The sequence below is a fragment of the Patagioenas fasciata genome, chromosome 17, assembly GCF_037038585.1.
Source record: "Patagioenas fasciata isolate bPatFas1 chromosome 17, bPatFas1.hap1, whole genome shotgun sequence".
Taxonomy (NCBI): domain Eukaryota; kingdom Metazoa; phylum Chordata; class Aves; order Columbiformes; family Columbidae; genus Patagioenas; species Patagioenas fasciata.
In genome coordinates, this window is record NC_092536.1 from 690273 (window position 1) to 710119 (window position 19847).

General features: G+C 51.0%; 1 protein-coding gene across 25 annotated transcripts in view; it reads right to left on the bottom strand.

The window, feature by feature from the left end:
• FBRSL1 (fibrosin like 1) overlaps positions 1-19312 on the bottom strand; it is a 464112-nt gene extending 444800 nt beyond the window's left edge. For 8 of the 25 annotated variants that reach the window (XM_071816119.1, XM_071816117.1, XM_071816111.1 and 5 more), the window contains exon 1: positions 18641-19308. In XM_071816119.1, coding sequence (XP_071672220.1) covers positions 18641-18934 — 294 coding nt within the window. In that variant the 5' untranslated portion in view covers positions 18935-19308. Of the gene's footprint in view, positions 1-18640 lie in introns of all 25 variants that reach the window. The other 17 variants (XM_071816113.1, XM_071816106.1, XM_071816115.1 and 14 more) reach the window with 6 other exon arrangements.
• Positions 19313-19847: the final 535 nt, after the last annotated feature.

The window sequence follows — 19847 nt, forward strand, 5'->3', positions numbered from 1 at the left end:
GAATTTCCTTAGAGTACTTCTCAGCCTACAATCCGTATTCAGAAGACCGCTGCATGCTTGACAAGGCGCTGTTTCACGGACCCTCGCAAAGGTCATGTTTATAAAACCTCTACCTCTCACTGAAAAAGGAAATGCTTAAGCACTTTAAATTTGGCATAGCAAGAAACTTGCATGCAGATTAGCTAATTTATTTGCTGCGATGTTGCGAGATACTGTTTTATTAGCTTAATTTGTCTTTAGCAGCACTGGAGACCAAGGTAACTACAGCTGAGTTGCTGGAGCTTGTACGCAAAGAAATGGCTTGTGAAAAAGTATCTTGTTATTCCTGCACTTGCAAACCAGTTTTTGTTTGTTTGGTTTTTCAAAGTTGCTTATTTGAAGTAAATAAAGCCTTTAAAAAGCTAACTGCCTGTTGGCAAATATTTTAGACCACTGCTCCACTTCAAAGACTCTTCATATCAGAGATTGCACAAAGTCCACAGCATGCTAAATCACACAAATCCCCGGCAGAAACAGAGCTTATATTTAACCTACTACCAAAATTCATTTACTTGAATAATTAACAGTCTTCAAATTAAGATTCCACTCAGCTATCTAGGTGTACAATATTAAGTCTATTACCATTACCATTTGTTAATTTTCAGCACACCAGTGAAGCCGAGATCAAAATCCGAGAGCGGACCCGCAAACCCGGCACCAGCCAAGCCCGGGAGTTTTGACAGGGGCTCCGGCCACGCGGGACCCCCCCCCCCACTCCCCGCTCACCCCCCGCGGGACCCCCCTCCTGCTCGCCCTACGCTGCTTCCACTTATTTTCCCTCCTTTCCTCCAGCTCTTTTTGATTTTTTTGCTGTTTTCAGGTCTCTTCCGAAGGCAGCGCAGCCCCCGCGAGCCCCCGGCCCGCCAACAGCGCGCTCTCAAACCACGCAGCCAGGAGCACCGGTACAACTGAAATCTGTGCTGCAGCTTCCAGGGAGCTGGGACCGCTTTACAGCTCTGTCAGATATCTAAAAAAGGAGAAAGGAAAAAAGCCTCCAAGAGAAGTGAGCCATCTTGTTCCCTTTGAGCGCAAAAAGACTTTGAGAGCACAAAAACCAAAGCGGCTAACGGTAATTGGTTACACAGAAACCCTTGTCTGCGTGTTTTGCTTGCAGGGAGCACCACGCGTACGAGACCAGAACACGACATCAGATCCACGTGAAATCCTGAGCCTAGTCTGCAAACCAGTTACCATGACTGCACATGCAAATTGGCCAGATAAAAGCCAGTCAGAGGAATAATTGGCTATTTGGAGGTACAAAATGACTAATCTATCACAGCCACCACGTAAGTGGTTTTTTTCCTCCACTTCATAATTGTGCCCCTTAATTCTCTAAGTCCAACCTAATGTTTCAGATGCAATACGGTACAGTAATTAGCGTAGCGAAGCGGGAGGCAGGAGAACCCACGCTCCATCCAGGGCTCCACCACGAGTCCAGACCATCGCCTGTGCCCTGCAGCCCCCAGCTGGGCAGCAAGGGACAACTTCCGAAGGTGACCACGAGAAACACACCCAGGCGCAGCAGCCTCGCACGCACCCTAAACCGCGCGCCTCTGCGGGGAACCGCGCATCTCTGAAGAAGCCTCAGAAGCCACCAGCGCTGAAAACGCCCGCGTGGGTTGGCTGCATCTCTGCCGCGTCCCCAGCGCCACCTGTGAGCCCAGCCATCCATCAGGACAGGCCTCCTGGACATTGCGCTTCCAACAACCAACTTCCAGCAACATTTTCCTGATGTTAATCAAACTCTAACGTTTTTCTGCCTAGAAAAAGTTTAGCAGGAGTATATAAACCCATCGCCATTTAGTCATTTAGTCTTTGAGTAACTACAACCAGCTCCACTCCAGGTCCTCGCACCCAAGGCGGGAGCCAAGCATCAGTCACCTCTCCCCTCGTGCAGGAAGCCATGGAAATCAGTGACAAGGGAATTCCCTTACTGACAACAACAAAGGCAAGCTAGCTTCACCTTTAAGGCCACTTTTACCTACCAAGATACCAACTATTTTCCTGCTGGAAGTTCTGATAATTTTCTTTTGATGCCTTCTTCATGGCTTATTAAATCAGCTAAGGCAGAATTTTAGAACACAGGTGGCAAAGCAGAACAGGCCTGTACTAAACCTCACACCCCACCGCTCAGACTGCAAGGATGCCACACCAGCAAACTTTCCATAAACACTTCAATAAAGCAGCAAAGTTAAAGCCTTGAATATTCTCCTCTCTAGGCACAGAGCAAACAGACCAGTTGCTAGTAATTATTCACTTCCCCTATGCTTCAGGCATCCCCATCTGCGAAAAGGGCCTAATATCTTCATTAATCTAGACAGTAAGTGTTATGCCCTACACAGGAGTCGATATACCACTGGAATATCATTTCTTCTGAGATTTATAGCGAAATGTCATCCTCTGTTCATACTTTAATCCCAAAATACAAGTGCTTGACCTTAAAAAGCACATAAGCAAATCAGCCTCCCACCTGCACAAAGCTGTACCTGCTCATACTAAACCAACAGCTGCACGCAGGGCGTAAAACAAAGTCTGTGCATGTGAAACCAGAGGGGAAACCAAGGGAAAAAGACAGTGCTGTGTCTGAGACTACCTCGCTGTGAGATTACTGGAAAGCCTGTGAGTTTATTGTAGTTCAATTTCAAGTCCATGTTCTTGGAGTCCGGGGCGTCCCCAGCTGTCCCAGACGGCCCCGGCTCCCGCGGTTTCCTCCCATGCACTTCGGGCAGTGCTTCCCCACCTTCTCCCCGGGCCTGTTGCGATGATCCCCGTTGGCCGCTGGCGATGGGACGTGGCGCGCATGCTCAGACGCAAACCCTCTGCCCAGATGTGCTAATGGCAACAACCCCTTCCCACACACGACCTCCGATGGCACCATTTGACAAGGTCAACGGCTTCCGTGCCAGAGGTTACTTATGCTCGCTGAAGTCTCCGACGTGCACACAAGAGGGTCCCTCCCCCTCTTTTAATGCAATTAAATGCTTTTTATTTGGAAAGTTGCACAGTTTATGTGCAATTTTCTCACCCTCCCCACACAACCAGCCTCCATTAAAACCATTTTCGGCAGCGGAGTCAGGGTTTAGCTGGGCTCAAACACCGATCTTATCCTCCTGACACCTTCTTCAATCCCTCCGTGGGATTACAGCGGGGAAAATGCCACTGATGAGAAGAGCTGCTTCTTCCCCCGCTCTTTGCATTTAACATCCAATACGGGCTTCTCCTTCGTACAAGGCATGTAGGGAAACAGCTCAGAAAGACGGGAGAAGAAAAGGAGGACAGAAGGCCAAAAAGAAAGAATTCTTGGGTAAACTGAGCTTTAAAGGCCATTTACAGACTGAACTACTTGTAACCTTCTGCCATCAAAAGCATCAGATACCTCTGCACTCCAAGCACCCCACCAAGCGCACACAAAAGCTTGTCTCTTCTTTCTCCCTGTCACACTGAAACTAATCAGTGAAAACAAGGTAGGAACTGGCTTTTCAGAGCAATTAAATTGCAAGTGAGGTTTGATCTTTCCACGTAATCCCTTCTGTGCTCAGCCACTCCCCAACACCCCATACCTGACCACATCATCCCAGCCTCACGCGCTCAACAGAGACCAGAGTCGTTCCAGCACCACCATCATTTTACACCATTAATTTCAGTGGACCCCTAACTTAAAAGATGACCTAAAACGTGGAAAGAACATGTAGCTCTAATCCTGCTACACAGGCTGAGGCTGTGTTTTCAGGGTTTCTTTAATCAATACGCATCTGCTCGGCATCCTCCCAGCCCTGTGCCAGAAGGGCATTGCACAGCCGCGCAGCACAGCCAGACCAGGGAACCAGGGAATTCGTTTTCCTGGCAGCATAAACGCTAGCGCTGGCACAAGGGAGGCAGTCGGGACCAGCAGCCAGGGCAGGAAAGGACCGTACTTATGTCAGATTAAAGTGGTCACAGCCCCAGCTCCCTCTCCCTGTTTCTGCAAGCGTGGGAAATACCAAGCAGGCCAGACGACCGAGTCATTCAGCTCTGCAAAGGGGGTCTGTCTAGGTACAGAGCTACTCTCACCGCTTGTTTCTCCTCTCACCAGCTCCCTCTCATTTAACGACACACAAGATCTGACTGGAGGCGCGTGGACCCCAGCAGTCACGTTCCCGGCCGCGGAGCAGAGGACGCGCGGTGCTGAGGGGCCGGCGGCGCGGGCTCCGGCGTGGAACGGCGCTCACGTTTCCCGGTAAGGTAAACAAGCCACACAGTACAAAGATTGAATGACTCCATGGAACAAAAGGGAAAATAAGGTCAAACTGGAAAAAAAAAATAAAAGAAAATGAAACAAGAAGCAGCCGAGATGAGAGATACGGCAGATACACACAGAGCAAAGCCCGACGGCTGCTCGTCAGCTCTGGAGCCAAGCACACGGGAAAAAGAACAATTTACTTGTTCCTCAACTGAAATGTTTGCATAATTGTCACTTTCAATTTTACATCATTCCCTTTCCTACACATTGTTTCGTGCCTGGGCCACCACGCATGAAATAAACCCCTGCACCAGAGCACGGTCTGTGCGCCACACGGTGCTGAGACCGGCTTACCATCCAGTCCCTGCCGCATTCCGTACCAGAGCACGGTCTGTGCGCCACACGGTGCTGAGACCGGCTTACCATCCAGTCCCTGCCGCATTCCGTACCAGAGCACGGTCTGTGCGCCACACGGTGCTGAGACCGGCTTACCATCCAGTCCCTGCCGCATTCCGTACCAGAGCACGGTCTGCGCGCCACACGGTGCTGAGACCGGCTTACCATCCAGTCCCTGCCGCATTCCGTACCACAGCACGGCCTGTGCGCCACACGGTGCTGAGACCGGCTTACCATCCAGTCCCTGCCGCATTCCGTACCAGAGCACGGCCTGCGCGCCACACGGTGCTGAGACCGGCTTACCATCCAGTCCCTGCCGCATTCCGTACCAGAGCACGGCCTGCGCGCCACACGGTGCTGAGACCGGCTTACCATCCAGTCCCTGCTGCATTCCGTACCAGAGCACGGCCTGTGCGCCACACGGTGCTGAGACCGGCTTACCATCCAGTCCCTGCCGCATTCCGTACCAGAGCACGGTCTGTGCGCCACACGGTGCTGAGACCGGCTTACCATCCAGTCCCTGCCGCATTCCGTACCAGAGCACGGTCTGTGCGCCACACGGTGCTGAGACCGGCTTACCATCCAGTCCCTGCCGCATTCCGTACCAGAGCACGGTCTGTGCGCCACACGGTGCTGAGACCGGCTTACCATCCAGTCCCTGCCGCATTCCGTACCAGAGCACGGCCTGTGCGCCACACGGTGCTGAGACCGGCTTACCATCCAGTCCCTGCCGCATTCCAAGGAGGTGCGAACAACGCTGTATCAGACCAAACAGACACCACTCCAGCCAGCAGGGGTTCACCTATGCGAATTATTTGAAAACCATAACGCTCAGTAAGTTATTACCTGAGCACTAATTGAACATGGTTCTTCCCTTCCCTCTGCAGGCACAGTGAACACAGGACAACACCACAACAAATAACTCAGGGGGAAGTGCTGGAGTGGTTTCTGCCACTCCCAGTTAAAATTACAAGCACACACTTTGGGTATAGGTTCCATTTTCTTTACATTTAGTGCTGATACCCAGGTGCCCTATTAAAAAAAGCCTAGATACTGAAATATCAACACTAATTAGGTCTTCTGGACACATATGCTGTTTAGAAAAATCCACAATAAGAAGAGTAGAAGCAAAGAATGAATTTTTAACATTAAAAACAGTAGCACTGAGTAACTAGGCACCCAAATTCTCATTTTTCATTTAAAAATAGAAACAAACCATTGCACTGACCAAAGTCCAAAGAGAACACAACACTTTCAGGCTGAACAAAACAGAAAGATGAAATGCTGTTAAACACAGATAAAGTCCATTCAGCTTTAAATCTTGACAATGTAGTATTAGAAGAACTAGGAAGTGTGAAAGAAGTGTTCTGCATGTCACTGCAAAGGGTTTACGTTGTAATTCAGCTGTAACCCAAGTTCCGACCTTGCCGAGAGGCGTCTGCAGCCCCCAGAAACAGAGATGTGAGCGTTGGTGGTTTGGCAGCTGCCTGGGAGGCACAAGCATCGGGATGTCGATTCACCCGTGGGGAAAACCTGCAGCCTATTTCGGTTCCTTTCACCAGCACCAGGAACACGTTGCAAGACACCATCATTTACTCTTTTCAGAAAGGCTCGATGGCCATGAAGACACAAAGCCAGCCCATTTTTCTTCCCACCTTTCTCAGCCGCAGCGCTGCTGGAACCAGGAGCACGCAGGTTACGCAGCCACGAGCTGCGGCCACCCCAGAGCGACCCGCTGCCTCTCACGCTCTGCTCCCCGCCATCAGGAAGGCCAGTCCTACACCACCGTTACCTCCTCCACGACCCCAAATATCTACAAGGATGCTCCAGTAATATTGCTTTAATACGCTACCTTTCACATTTCCCCCCCAGGTCTGAGTTCTTATTGGCATGCTTTCCGAGTCCGGGTTTGCGCTTCAGGCACAGACTCATTATTCCTTCAGTATTCAGCAGAGACCAAGTGAAGAATTACATTTTGCTTATGTTCTGAACCTCGCAAAGGTAACACTGGGAAAAACACCGGTGACTTCATCCACTACACATTTATAAACAGGGAATGGGAATTTCAACACACACACATGCACAAAAGGAGCGAGATGTAAAAGAACAAAACCAATTCATCTGTTGCTCAAGACAAAAATCTATTCCCCCTCCTCTCCCCAGGCAAGAACGCTCAAACAGCGAAAATTCACCTACTGATAATTAGCAGAAAATCAGGATTACATTAAAAACCAAACCAAGGAATACTCCAAATAAAGGCAGGCTTTGTGTACCTGCAGGAAACGCACTGCCAGAAGCTGCCCACTAACCGGCCCTGACGCTGAATCACGCCCTGCATCACAGCATCTCCCAGCGCTCCCCAGAGCTCCCCCAGGGCTGCGGAGGGCACAGCGGGACCGAGGGGCAGCAGCACCTCCCACCACGTGAACCGCTAAATAAACCAGGTAATCTGCTTTTAGATGCGCAGCACTTCATACTTAACAGGTACGTAAACACCAGCAACTCCCATCCTCCCTTGAGGTCAGATTAACATCCTTACAGGCTGCACCAACCTCACAAAGTTGCAGAGCAGTATCACAGGACACGTCCTGGTTGGGGCCGGGTATCCCGATGCCAAGCAGTCCACTGGAGACCTGCAACCAGACAAGCCGAGGCTGACCGCAAATGTATTAGCAAAGAGCTATTTAGTAACAGTCGCAGCGAGCTGACCTTCAGGCAGAAACTCAGTAACACCACGATGATGACATTCCTGGCCCTGGATTGTCGGCAGCGTTTATTTTGGCAGCGGTAAAGAAAATCCACTGCTGTATTTTGACCAGGAAACCAGCAAAGCCCGCACTGCCGTCCCCCAGGCAGCTGGAACCCCCTCCCCAACACCCACACACGCTTTCCTCACCCGATCAACGCAACAGGTGTCGATCATGCACAGAAATCACCTCAGAACCCAGCAGCACGGGTTGTGCGGGCTCCGGAGCAACGTGTGCCCACGGACCAGCAACCGCGTAAGCCAGCGATGACAACCTGAGCTCCCCGGGAACAGCAGCAGATTCGCGCCGAGACTCCGCAGCCCGCGAGCGTGTTCCTTGGGACACCACACGGCGCGAGATAACAACCAAAGATGCTCTGTCTGGAAACAGCTCGTGTAAGCAGTTTGTTTCTTAAGAAAAAGACCAACTTCAGAAATAATTCTTGGGAACCCATCAACAAAGCAAACTACAAATACCTGTTTATCTGAGGCCACCAACTGGGAGTTCACGTTAGTCTGCATTCACAGGCTGTGTTTTGGAAATGGCGTGTTCTGCACCTACCAAAACACAAGCTTGTTTTCTAGCTGAGGCAATCGGGTTTGACAATAACACTAGACTCCAGACAACCTCCTATGCAACAGCTGCTGAAAAGATCATCTTTTCTTGCCAAAAGCCTAAAACTTGTAAAAATGACTTTATAACAAGCATGGGAACCTTTTCCTGAGCGGGTCCTGCAAGCACTTTTGCCGAGATGCAGATAAAACTTTAATTTCTAAGTCACATACCCTCCGTGACTCAGTGTCACCCAGCGATGCGGAAGAAAAGTCGTGAGCTGTATGAAATCAAGTTACAGGCCACGTGCAGCCCAGAGCTCTCATTTCTGTTCTTCCGCACACAAACAGCATCAGAAACCTCTGTGCCCGTATCGAAGTCGTCTCTGGAAAAGCGAAGTCAGCCCATCTCCATAACAACGGAAAGGGGCTCAGAAATCAGCTCAGCCCCAAGCGCCCACCGAGTCCCTGCAGGGCCAGGCTGCAAACACAAATCCCCCTCGCAGCCCTCACCACAGAACACACAGCGCGGGCTGCCCGGGAGCCTCAGTGGGGCTGAGCAGGGTTACCGGCTTGTTTGGTGGAATCAACAACATTACCATGTGCACACTGTAATGAACACACAGACATCTGTGGGGTTTGATGGATGAGCTGATAGCAGACAAGTTATAGAATCCATCTGTTTGGAAAACCATTGTCATTTTCAGCTAAAAATCACATTAGCAAACTCATATCACAACTTGATACTATTTAGCTTCAAACTAGAATACCAGAGTAAATGGTGTTCTTTCTTCCTGGAGAGATCTTGCAAAATATTCAGTAACTCAACACTAATAGCAGTATGGCAGGTTCTTTTTTCTTTTTAAATGCACCATGTGCTTTAGTGTGAGAAAAATGGAAGGGTTTTGCCTATCTTGCAACAAAACCTGTCTTGAGATATGGGCCTGTTCTGCATCAGGAGACTTCCTTAGTAAACGCGTGAACAAGTGCTTCTATGAGAAGCACGATTATAAATCCAGAGCGTCGGTACAGGCTGATGAAGCCCAGGAGAAGTCAGGGAGCGCCCAGTCAAGATCTGTATTTAAACCAGGAGGAGACACAGAACCAGAGCTCAGAAAAAGCTGACACTGAGCTCCCAGTTGCAGCGGCACCCAGAGCACAGCACACGGGAACCGCTGCTCGGGACGTCCCACACCACACCAGCCCCAGCGCAGACACCTCACCAGCGGTCCTCACTGCAAGAGTTTTACTTGGGCCGCAAGTCACTGAAGTGATGAATGAGGCCAGAAGACACCAATACATTGTAATACCCAGCATGTGGCCACGAGCAGCTCCACAGGGCACTGTGCTCGCACCCACGCCTGGGAGCACCCGACCATGGACAGGAACGTCCCCATGCCCACCCCACAAGGCAGCCCAGCAGGAATGGTGAATGTCCCCATGCCCACCCCACAAGGCAGCCCAGCAGGAACGGTGAACGTCCCCATTCCCACCCCACAACACAGCCCAGCAGGAACGGCGAACGTCCCCATTCCCAGCCCACAACACAACCCAGCAGGAACGGTGAACGTCCCCATTCCCACCCCACAACACAACCCAGCAGGAACGGTGAACGTCCCCATGCCCACCCCACAACACAACCCAGCAGGAACGGTGAACGTCCCCATTCCCACCCCACAACACAACCCAGCAGAAACGGTGAACGTCCCCATTCCCACCCCACAACACAACCCAGCAGAAACGGTGAACGTCCCCATTCCCACCCCACAACACAACCCAGCAGAAACGGTGAATGTCCCCATTCCCACCCCACAACACAACCCAGCAGAAACGGTGAATGTCCCCATTCCCACCCCACAACACAACCCAGCAGGAACGGTGAATGTCCCCATTCCCACCCCACAACACAACCCAGCAGAAACGGTGAACGTCCCCATTCCCACCCCACAACACAACCCAGCAGGAACGGTGAACGTCCCCATTCCCACCCCACAACACAACCCAGCAGGAACGGTGAACGTCCCCATTCCGACCCCACAACGCAGCCCAGCAGGAACGGTGCTGTGGCTCCGGGAGCAGCTGTTTCATCTCTGCTCTCCCATCTCCTCCCTCATTCCAACAGACCAGGGCTGAAAGACAGAGACGGTTCCCTCCAGTTTCCCACGAGGTTCCCCAGTGGAGAACCCGGGCTCCATCGGGTACCCCAGCGATGGCCGCGGAAGGACCTGCCCAGCGCTCGGAGAGGAAACTTGTGGTGGAATCAGAAAGAAAACCCCGTTATCTCAACTTCCGGGCCCCTCTGCTAACCACCAGACCACAAAACACTTTTATTGTAGGATAACATAACAACAAATAGCTATTTTCTGTTAGCAGAAAACCCATTTTGCAGTTTTATTTGTAAAGATCCACTTTTACTCCAACTCCGCAGGTTTACAAGCCAGCCCTGTGACACAGCATAAACAGTTTCTCCCTCCTTTGCATGCCCCAGTTTTATTAAGTAATCCCCATAAAAGCAATTACTGAGCTTTGGACTGAAAAATAACTAGGAAAAAAAACCGACAGACAGCAAATTCTGTATATCTTCATTTGCATACAGATTCCCTCCCTCCTCTGTTCTAAGGTTTTTGCCATGAGGTCTTTTATGTCTGTTTCAATAATCATATAATTATATGATTCCTAAAGTACACGCTGGCAACACTTCAGGGGATTTTAGTCATTACAGGTGACAAGACTTTTCTCTCATGTCTAACGCTCGCTAGGATTTCCTTCCACTTCACTCGCGGATCAGATGAAACGCCAAGTGACACCCAAGCCCTGTCCCGGACGCCTTTGGGGCTGCAGCCCTGTCCCTTCCCCAGCGCAGACACAGGGAGGCGGGCAGAACTCAACTGCAATCAACTCCAACCCGAACGGAGCATTTTTTCAATTAAGCAGCCCATCATTTTTCCCCAGGCACCACGTTCGACTCTTTTAATGGCTTTCACATTTTTTCTTTAATTTTACAATCTGGAAGAAATGCCAAGGTTCCATCAAGGACCAAGAACGCCATAATTCCATTTCTTCCAATGGTTGCAAGTTATTAACAAGCTGTCAAAACACCATAATTATTTTATATCAAGTTTGACTGATTCCATAAACATCTCTTAGCTGCATTCTATCTGCAGCCTCGCTCCCCCTGAGTGCAAGTATGTGCTCGGGCTAAGTGGAATAAAGAAGCTGCACGTCCTCTCTGACAGCAGCACAAGAGGCATTTATGAGCCACCAAGAAATCCACAGCAATAATACATCCACAGCAATAATACATTTATTAGCCGATGCACTTGATGTCATTGTAAGGCTTGAGCCATTTCCTTCCTTAGAATTCCTTGGGGTTTCAGCTCCCCCGTACAAGTAAGAGCTACCAGGAAAGAAACTGCAGCCTCGCCAGCCAACAGGAGGGTTCCAAATGAGCTGGGCGTCCATCAGCAGAGCACAGTCCGCCCTACATTACCACTTGTGTCCCAACTTGGGCTGCACTCCTCCTAACCTAAGCATCTCCTCACTAAGTACAGGCCACATCAGGGATACACTAACAGCACAGTCAATCAGGCTATACTTAAAACTGGGAACAACAAAACAAAAACACGCAACCAAACACCCCACCAATTACAGTCACATTTTTGTGATGCTAGAAAGAACATCTGTTGGAGAGAAAGATAACAGCAGCACGATGTTATAATCTTCACGTTTAGACTACATGCACAAGTGCTATATATATATATATTTTATTATGATTGTTATTATGATTATTTTTTACCAACAGCCTCTGTATGACAACCTGTTCAGAAGAGAGGAGGCGGTTTGGGCAGGAGAGGAGCCCGCACAGCCCTTGCCCTGCCAACAGGGCCCAGCAGTCCCCAAAATAGAACATTTGACTCCAAATTGCCATGTCTGTGTGGCACAACTATACATAGCCAGTACGAGATTAAAAAAGCTTTGCTCTGAGCACAAAGGGAGAGACAGGAATGGTGCCATAAGCCCATGTTTTGCAGCCAGTAGCACAGGGAAATCATTTTGATCCCTTCAATCCCCTTATCCATGCCAACCACAGACCTTGCAGATGCAACTTTTGTTCAAGTTTAGTCCGTTTTTGGCTTGAAGCAAGACAGAGCTACAAAGGGAGCACTCTCCATTCATCCTGGCTCATGCAGGCGCTGTGCACACAGCTGCCCGTGCTCCTTCTCACCGGGTCCCCTGCACCTCTCACCCAGGCACTCAGCGCAAAGTGACTAAGCCACAAAACCCGAGGAGCACCTACTCAGCCGTCCTCAGGGCTGGGCACATCTGCCGGCCCGGCCGCGCGGCTCGTACCTGCCCCGCTTTCACAACCGCTTGCACCAGAGGAACTGGACGGACAACTAAGCGCAGGCTCTGCCTGGGCGGCTCGGGAGCTGTTTAACCCTCTCCTCCATTTTAGACATCAAGACCAATTCTCCTTTCAGCATCTGAACAGCATTCTAAATCGTTCACTAGTTTTGGAAAAGAGACTATTTTTCAAGGAGATGGAACGGGGCTGTAGAACAGCGCTCCAGCTCTCTTCCCCACGCGGGGAGCGCGGCTGGAGCGACCACAGCCCCGACGTGCTGAACACAGCAGAGCCAGAACACATTTCAACAGCAAGAGCCACTTCACCTACATAAAACTCTTTTACGCATTTACCCTGATAAACCGGAGCCATCAAAGCGCAGTGAATTGGAAATTGTTCTCACTTACAGCTGAATGTTCGCGTACAACTGATATGAAGATGCACGTCCTCCATGCTCTATTTCAAACCTTCATTTAAAAAATAATAATAGTATCACAACAAGCAGGACACAGCGCTCCAGTTCTGCTGGTACTGTTTGCTCCAGCACCGGCTGCGTCGCTGCAGACAAGCTACAGCATGTTCCCCAGGACCTGGGTCACCAGCACAGACACCAGAGAGCTGAACAACGACCCCATGTCGGCAGCGCTTTCCCCGGCCACGGGGCACGCGGGTTCAGGATCTACGTGCGCAAAGCCCGGCAGGTCTGGTGAAGGAAAGCGGGGAAGCAGCCTGCAGCATTCAACAGCCCTCACCAAGAAACGGAGCGGGACAGCACCACCCACCCCAACCCTCCTATCACTGTGACTGTCTCCAGCCCAGATACCGTATGTCAGTACCTACAGAACTCTTAAAGAGGCAGAGCTGTGCGATACAGCAGCCTCCTGCAGAGCGAGCAGGAACCTGCCAAAGACACACAGAGAAACGCGTCTCATCCTACCGGGCTCCCTTGTCCGCTGCTATTTTCCCCAAAAGTAACACTGTCATAGTCAGGTTCGTTCTGTGAAATAATCAAGATAAATAATTACAAGTGCATCTTGTTAGCACACTGGAAGGACCGCAAAGTTTTCAGTACTTTCTAGACAACAAGTCAAATGCACTACTGCAAGCAAATATTAATTTGGATCCTATATCATCTATTATTTCGAAGAACTGCAACAGTAATTTTATTACATTCCTTTTATCAGAAAATCTTATCTGTGCAATGTACTTTACCTTTCTTAAATATGACACATTCAAAATTTTTAATTAATTATAATTTATCTTCTGAATGTCTCTGTGGTAGTTGGTCCACTTGGCCTTGCAGCAAACTCATCCCACGCTTCACCCCAGGTTTCAGACTGCTGAAGAAAGGCTGGGCAGCTGTGCCACAGGAAACTATACTGAAAACTGGCAAGATATTAAGAGGTCTTTCAAAAAACCCAAACGGACAGGGATGAGCGCAGTTTGAGCTAAAAATGGGACCTCGGGTAGGGAGTACAGCGATCCCTGAAGCCACCCCGGGCCGGGAGCGCCATCAGCTCGCTCTCCCGTGCACAATCCGCCCCTTGATCCCAGAATGTTTTTGCGATGAGGTAAAGAACCCCGGCTCCAACAAAGAGCCGGATCCCTCCTCACCGCTGCTCACCACACGACCACGGTTCGCAGGGAACCCAGCGCCCCTTGGGCCCTGGTCCAGCTGAGCAGATATCTCTGGCTTTCCAGAGCTCGCTCCTGTTTTAGCTCCCAATTAACCACCTCTTGGTCCTTAACAACAACAAAAATACCTTAAGTGCCCACTTCAGACTAGATGCAAAAAAATCAACAGCTAGGAGAAGAAATCAATGGAGACTAACAAGCCTTTGGGAAAACCAAAAGGCATTTAGAGCACCATCCAGAAAATCATTAGCTTTCCTGAGGTTAAAAGCATTTTCTTTAAGGAATAACTGGCCATCAGAAACACTAACTTGACACATCATGACTTGTCAATGAAGTAGAAGGGGAAAATACTTCAAAATCGAGAAATTTGTTTTAAAACACCAGGCTAACAATGGAAAAAACTAAGCTGCAAGGTACATATACAGAAATAGGACAAATAAATGAGAAGTTACATAGCTAGGTCAATGGAACCAGCACAAAAGCTTTGGAACAGGAAGCTGCAGTTAAATACACTGGGTTTCTTATCAATGAGAGATCAGAGCAACAGTAACAGCACAGTGTACAGCGCACATGTGAAACCAGCCTTATCAAGATAACAGCTGAGGAACTTATGGATTCTGTCCAGAAGTCTGCTGTCACCATCGCGCCTCCCAAGCCCGGCCGCCCTCCGGTGCAAACGGCAGGGGAGGGACCGTCACTCGGCACCCAGAGCTCCGCGCACAGAACTCGGAGCGGGCAAAGCATCAACCCGCTCGGGACGCGCCAGCTGCAGCCGGGCCCGGTTTGGCCGGGGAGGGCAGCATCACCTCAACGACACGCGCCAGGCCACGGCTGCCGCTCTTCAGCCGGGGGACCCTCTTCTGCGCGACGTCGCGCACGTTTGCGAGCGGATTCTCCACAAGATTCTATAAACAGGTTAAACATCCCTAAAAAACCCATACGCACACACCGGGAAAGTTAAAATTTCCATACGGCGTTCCAAAGCTTTGCTGGAATCTGTAAAAATGATAAACAACAGCCAAAAAGAAAACACAACCCCTTGTCTTTACAACTACTTTGGGAGAACAATTGCTCTCAAGGATCGCATTCATTAACATTCTGATGAAGTTCCCTTTTAGCGCTGTTTTTCGTACTTGAAAGGAACAGCTATGATCAGAGAGAGCCCTCAACCACCGACTCACTCATTTAGACTCTCTCGCTCTGATTCACCAATCACCTTCAAGAATAATTAGCAGCTTCATCTGAACGTAATGAATACACACACATGCTCACGTACGTACCATTCATTTTGGAAGGCGGCGAGAAATCCCCCGTTTCTCAGCCCGCCAGCTTTTCTGCCCCCGGCCCGCAACCATCTCCGGGGCAGCACCAGCACCCGCGGTCCCCAGCGCCCACACCAGGCTGGGGCGAACTGAGTGTCCGGGCTGGTAACTCAGTCACGCTCTGTAACCGGGTGTTAAAAAACCCAAACAAACAAGAACACAAAACACCCCACACACCCCTAGCACCACTGCACACACATCAGCTCATGCAGCTTGAGATGGAGCCAGATTTGTAGAAGCAGGTCCAGGGGAAGGAAGGGAAAGGGGAAGTTTCAGCAAATGCACAGAAAGGGGTTGTTGCTGCTGCTTTGTCTGTGGGCTTTTTTCTTTCCTTAATTGCCATAATCAATTCTGTCTTTATGTGAAAGATGGTGGGACAGGGGATCTGTCAGCCAAGTCACAAGTATCAGAGAAACAAGACACAATATCTTCAGATGAGAAGTGCCAAAGGACACACCGTCACGAGTAAAATCAAAATCCAGAATGCTAAAATAAATAAATCCCACCAAAGAGCTAAAGAGGAAATCACAACGCCATCCCTCAGTATTAGCCTTAAATTGCTCATAGCCCCAGGTCAACATAAAAGGGAAAACAGATATATATTCTGCAAAGCGCTCCTTATTTACAGGAACACCAGTGGTGAGAATTTTCTGCAGTGTGGAAGGGGAATTCACAATATTTTGAGATTAAAAGAACAACAAAAACCACCTCACCTCTCCAAACGCTTCTGCCATTCAGTTCTGCCTAAGCACTGAGAAATTTCATTTCCAAGGGGAAGCCCGAGGCTCAGCGAGCCTATTAAATGCAACCACAGATCTCTGCAACATCAAGTCACAAACAAACCTAGAGCACAAGAAAGGATCGCAACCAACGGCCACATGCGCAACAAAAGCTCCTTTTAGGATTAGAATTAAATAAAACAGACTTTCTTAGTTCGGTATTGTTTCTGCGCTGTATGCTGACTTGTATTCTTTCTCCTCCCTCATGAACATGGAAGACTTCAATCCTTACTTATTTTCAAAACACCACCACAGCAGATTTTAAGTGCTCTTAGAAAACACACACACACTGAAAGGCAAATACCCTCCAAAGCAGAAGAAAACCAGCTGCTGCAACTCCGCTCCCTAGAGAACACAGCCCCACACCACGCCAAACGACCTTCCAGTTTCAGCCCTTTACACGGCAAATGTTGACTTACAGTAGCTTTGCCCCAATAGTCCTCCCTTCTCTCGCTGCTGCATCAAATCTGCGCACGGCCGAAGGCACCCTCCGCCGAAAAACCCCCACAAAGCAGACTGTCTTCTTCTTTTTAAGGTCACTGGGACTCACAAAATGCACACGGCCATCAGGGCCCTCTGAGAACCTCGAACACAACAGATGTCCTGGTTCAGCACCTGAAGGGAACAGGTGAACCCAATTCCCAGGTGCCACCACGAGCTGAGCTGCATGCTGGGAAACCAATTCATCTCAGGGGGTGCTGAAGTGCTTTGCAAGAGTTGAAAGGGGACAGTTTTGTAAAGACTTGTACATAAGTTTTTTTTTTCCAAAGTAAAACCAGAAGTGCTTCAACAAAATACCGCACTTTGGGGTGGCAGAAGTTTAAGGTCACCTTCTATCCTCATGCACCCTGTTATTCAGGTTACGGTTTGGTTGATTTGATAACAAAGCTCACCCCATTTGAAAAGCCTGGAGTTTTCCCCATCTGCCCTGGAGGGACTGCACAATCATTTGAATTCTATTTCCTTATAATGTGCTCATCATGGTAGAAAATTTCTCCAGGAAGATGAATTTTACTTTCTTCGCTGACAGCTCAGTGGAGACTCAGGGGTTTAATTGCACCTATCTGCTGATGCACAGTTGACTAAGAGCACGGCCAAGAAAAAAACCAAAAAGATACAGGTCCACAGTTTTAGAGGCACACAAAAGCAGATCGCTCACTCATTATCGGTTCTGCGTAGACAAAATAGCTGGCTTTCCTGTCAGGACAACACCCCACAAACGATACAGCAAGAGGCCAAAGAACAGCCCTCACCAGCTAACAGGGGTCACCTTCCCAGCCCGGCACCTCCGCATCTGCCGCCCAGGGCCCGCCGCGCCAACCATCCCTCCGGAGCAGGGGCCCAGGCTCCCAAGCACAGCTTCCACGGTCTGACACCAGGGCAGGTGGCCCAGGCCACCGCCGACACCTCCATGGGAGCACAGGGACCGCCTCCGGGACTTGGAGAAGCTGGTTCCACGAGCAGAGCGCTCCCGATGGCCACGATGCCACCAGAGGCCTGCATGGCAGGAGGGGCGGGCTGAGGAGCCCACAGAGCAGATGGGATCTCAAAGCCTGAGCAAAGATGTCGGAGATCCCAGGGCAAACCTGAGATGATTCATTAGCCCGCACAGAACCCTCCATCGCCGTAACGCAGATCAACAGATACACGAGTGACAGGAAATCTGAAGTAGGGGGAGCACCCAAAACTTTGTGCACGTTTTTAGCCCGGTGTGTCGACGACAGCGGGCAAAGGCACCAGCATTGCTCGCATTTACCAGAATACAAGTTATTATGCCCATCAAGTGACTTGTCAGGGGCTTTCTCTCAACAACTCACTTCCTCCCCTCATACACAAACAAAACAAAAATCAAAAGCCAAAGTCTTAGTTTGTCAATGCTCCTCTAAAAATATTAAATTTCCTGCTCTGCTTAACTTAGCTCAGACAAGGCAGGCAGTATTTGCTCAGCAAATATTGTTTGTAGTAAGTTAGACAAGCAATATTTTTTGCCAGCCTATTAACACCAGAAAAATATGTACAGTCAACAAGAGACGAAGAATTTGCTCAATTACTTCAAAAATGGGAATTACAACCAAGGGATTATTATCCATTTAAACATCTCTTTTCCACAAAATGTCAAACACTAGCCATTTGCTAACAATCTCCGGAGACAGATAGAGTAACATTTTGGCAATGCAAACACAAACTCTTCGAGCCGAGCAGGGGGGGAGGAAAGAGGGTGTGGGGGCGGGAGGGGGAAACTCCACCATTCACAACAATCCCGGACCATCCCAACACGCCAGGAATATTCTGCAGCCCTCCGCCAGCCAATTAAAACCCCAAACAAACATTTGACTTGCCCTAAGTGATAGTTAACACCAGCCGGAGGGAGCGGGGGGGCTAGAGGGGTGTGCAGCAAGTTGCCGGCGGGGCCGCGAGCACCGGGCTGGCTCGCCACCCTCCTGACCGCAGCCCCGAGATCCCTCCGGGCTGACACCGGGATTAATGCACATTAATTGCTATTTGCAAAATTCAGCAGCCTGAAAGCGCCGCGCTTCCTTTTTCTCTTTCCTCTCCCCCACCCCCCGCTCGGCAGGAGGGACGAGCCCCCGGCCCCTCCGCTCTTACCTCCAGCGCTTCCAGGGTGTTGAAGCTGGCTATGGCGAAGCCATCGATCAGGTCCTCCTCCTGGGAGCTGGACTCGCGGCGGCGGCGGCGCGGGGGCCGTGCGGCGCGGGCGGCGGGCGGCGGGCCCCGCGGGGCGGTGCAGTTCTGGCCGCCGTTCTCCTTGCCGGGGCTCGGCTCCTTGTCGGAGCCCGAGGACGGGCTCTGGTTCCGCGGGTCGCGGGCCGCCGCCTCCCGCCGCCGCACGCGGTCCCGCTGCGACCTCGACCTCCGGCTCTGCCGGATTTTCCCATCCATCGCCGAAGAAGCAGCAAATCAAAAATATTTCAAAACAATAATAATCAAAATAATTAAAAATTGGGGAAAAAAAAAGGAGAAGGCCGGGCGCGGGGGGGGTGTGGGGGCGGGGGGGACGCGGGGGGGAGGCAGAGAAAAGTCGCCCCCCTCCAACTCACCGCTTCCCCTCTCCAAACCCCGGAGCCCTTAAAAATTATAATAATAATAACAAAAAATTCAACAACAACAACAACAAAAAATCCTGCTGTTCAGAGCCTCGGATCCAGGGCGATGATAATCCACAGAGCAAGGCTGGGTGGCGGTGGTGGTGGGGCGAGCGGCACACACACACAAAAAATATTAAATCCACGGAATGACCTTGACAAATTTCCACCCCCCGCCCCCCCCACCCCCCCAAAAAAGCAGAGACGGGAAGAGGAGGGGAGGAAAAAAAAAGAGGGGGGGGGGATATATCTGGATCAGGACGAGGACACCTCGGATTCACTCGGCGCGGAAGAGAGAGGCAGATCCAGGAGGCTCGACCCAGCTCGGGATAATCCAGGCGCGGCGCCCCCTCCCCGGGGGCAGCGCCGCTCCGGGGCCCCGCTCCGGCCGCCGCGCTCCGCGCCGGGGGGGCCGCCGCCGCCGCCGCGCTCGCCGCCCAACTTTCTTGCCGCGGAGCGAGCGAGACAATCCCTGGGCAGCCCCCGCCGCCGCCCGTCGCCGCCCGCCGCCGCCGACCCCTCCTCGCCGGGCGCCGCCGGCGGCTCGCAGCCCCCCCCGGCGCGGCGCGGCTCCCCCGCCGCCGCCCGCTGCCGGATGGCGCTCGCCCGCCCGCCCCAGCCCGGCCGCCCGCGGCGCAGCCCCGGCCCCCAGAAGCCGCTCAGTCGGCGCTGCCCGGATGCCGCCCCATTCTCCCCGAGCTGGGACGCGG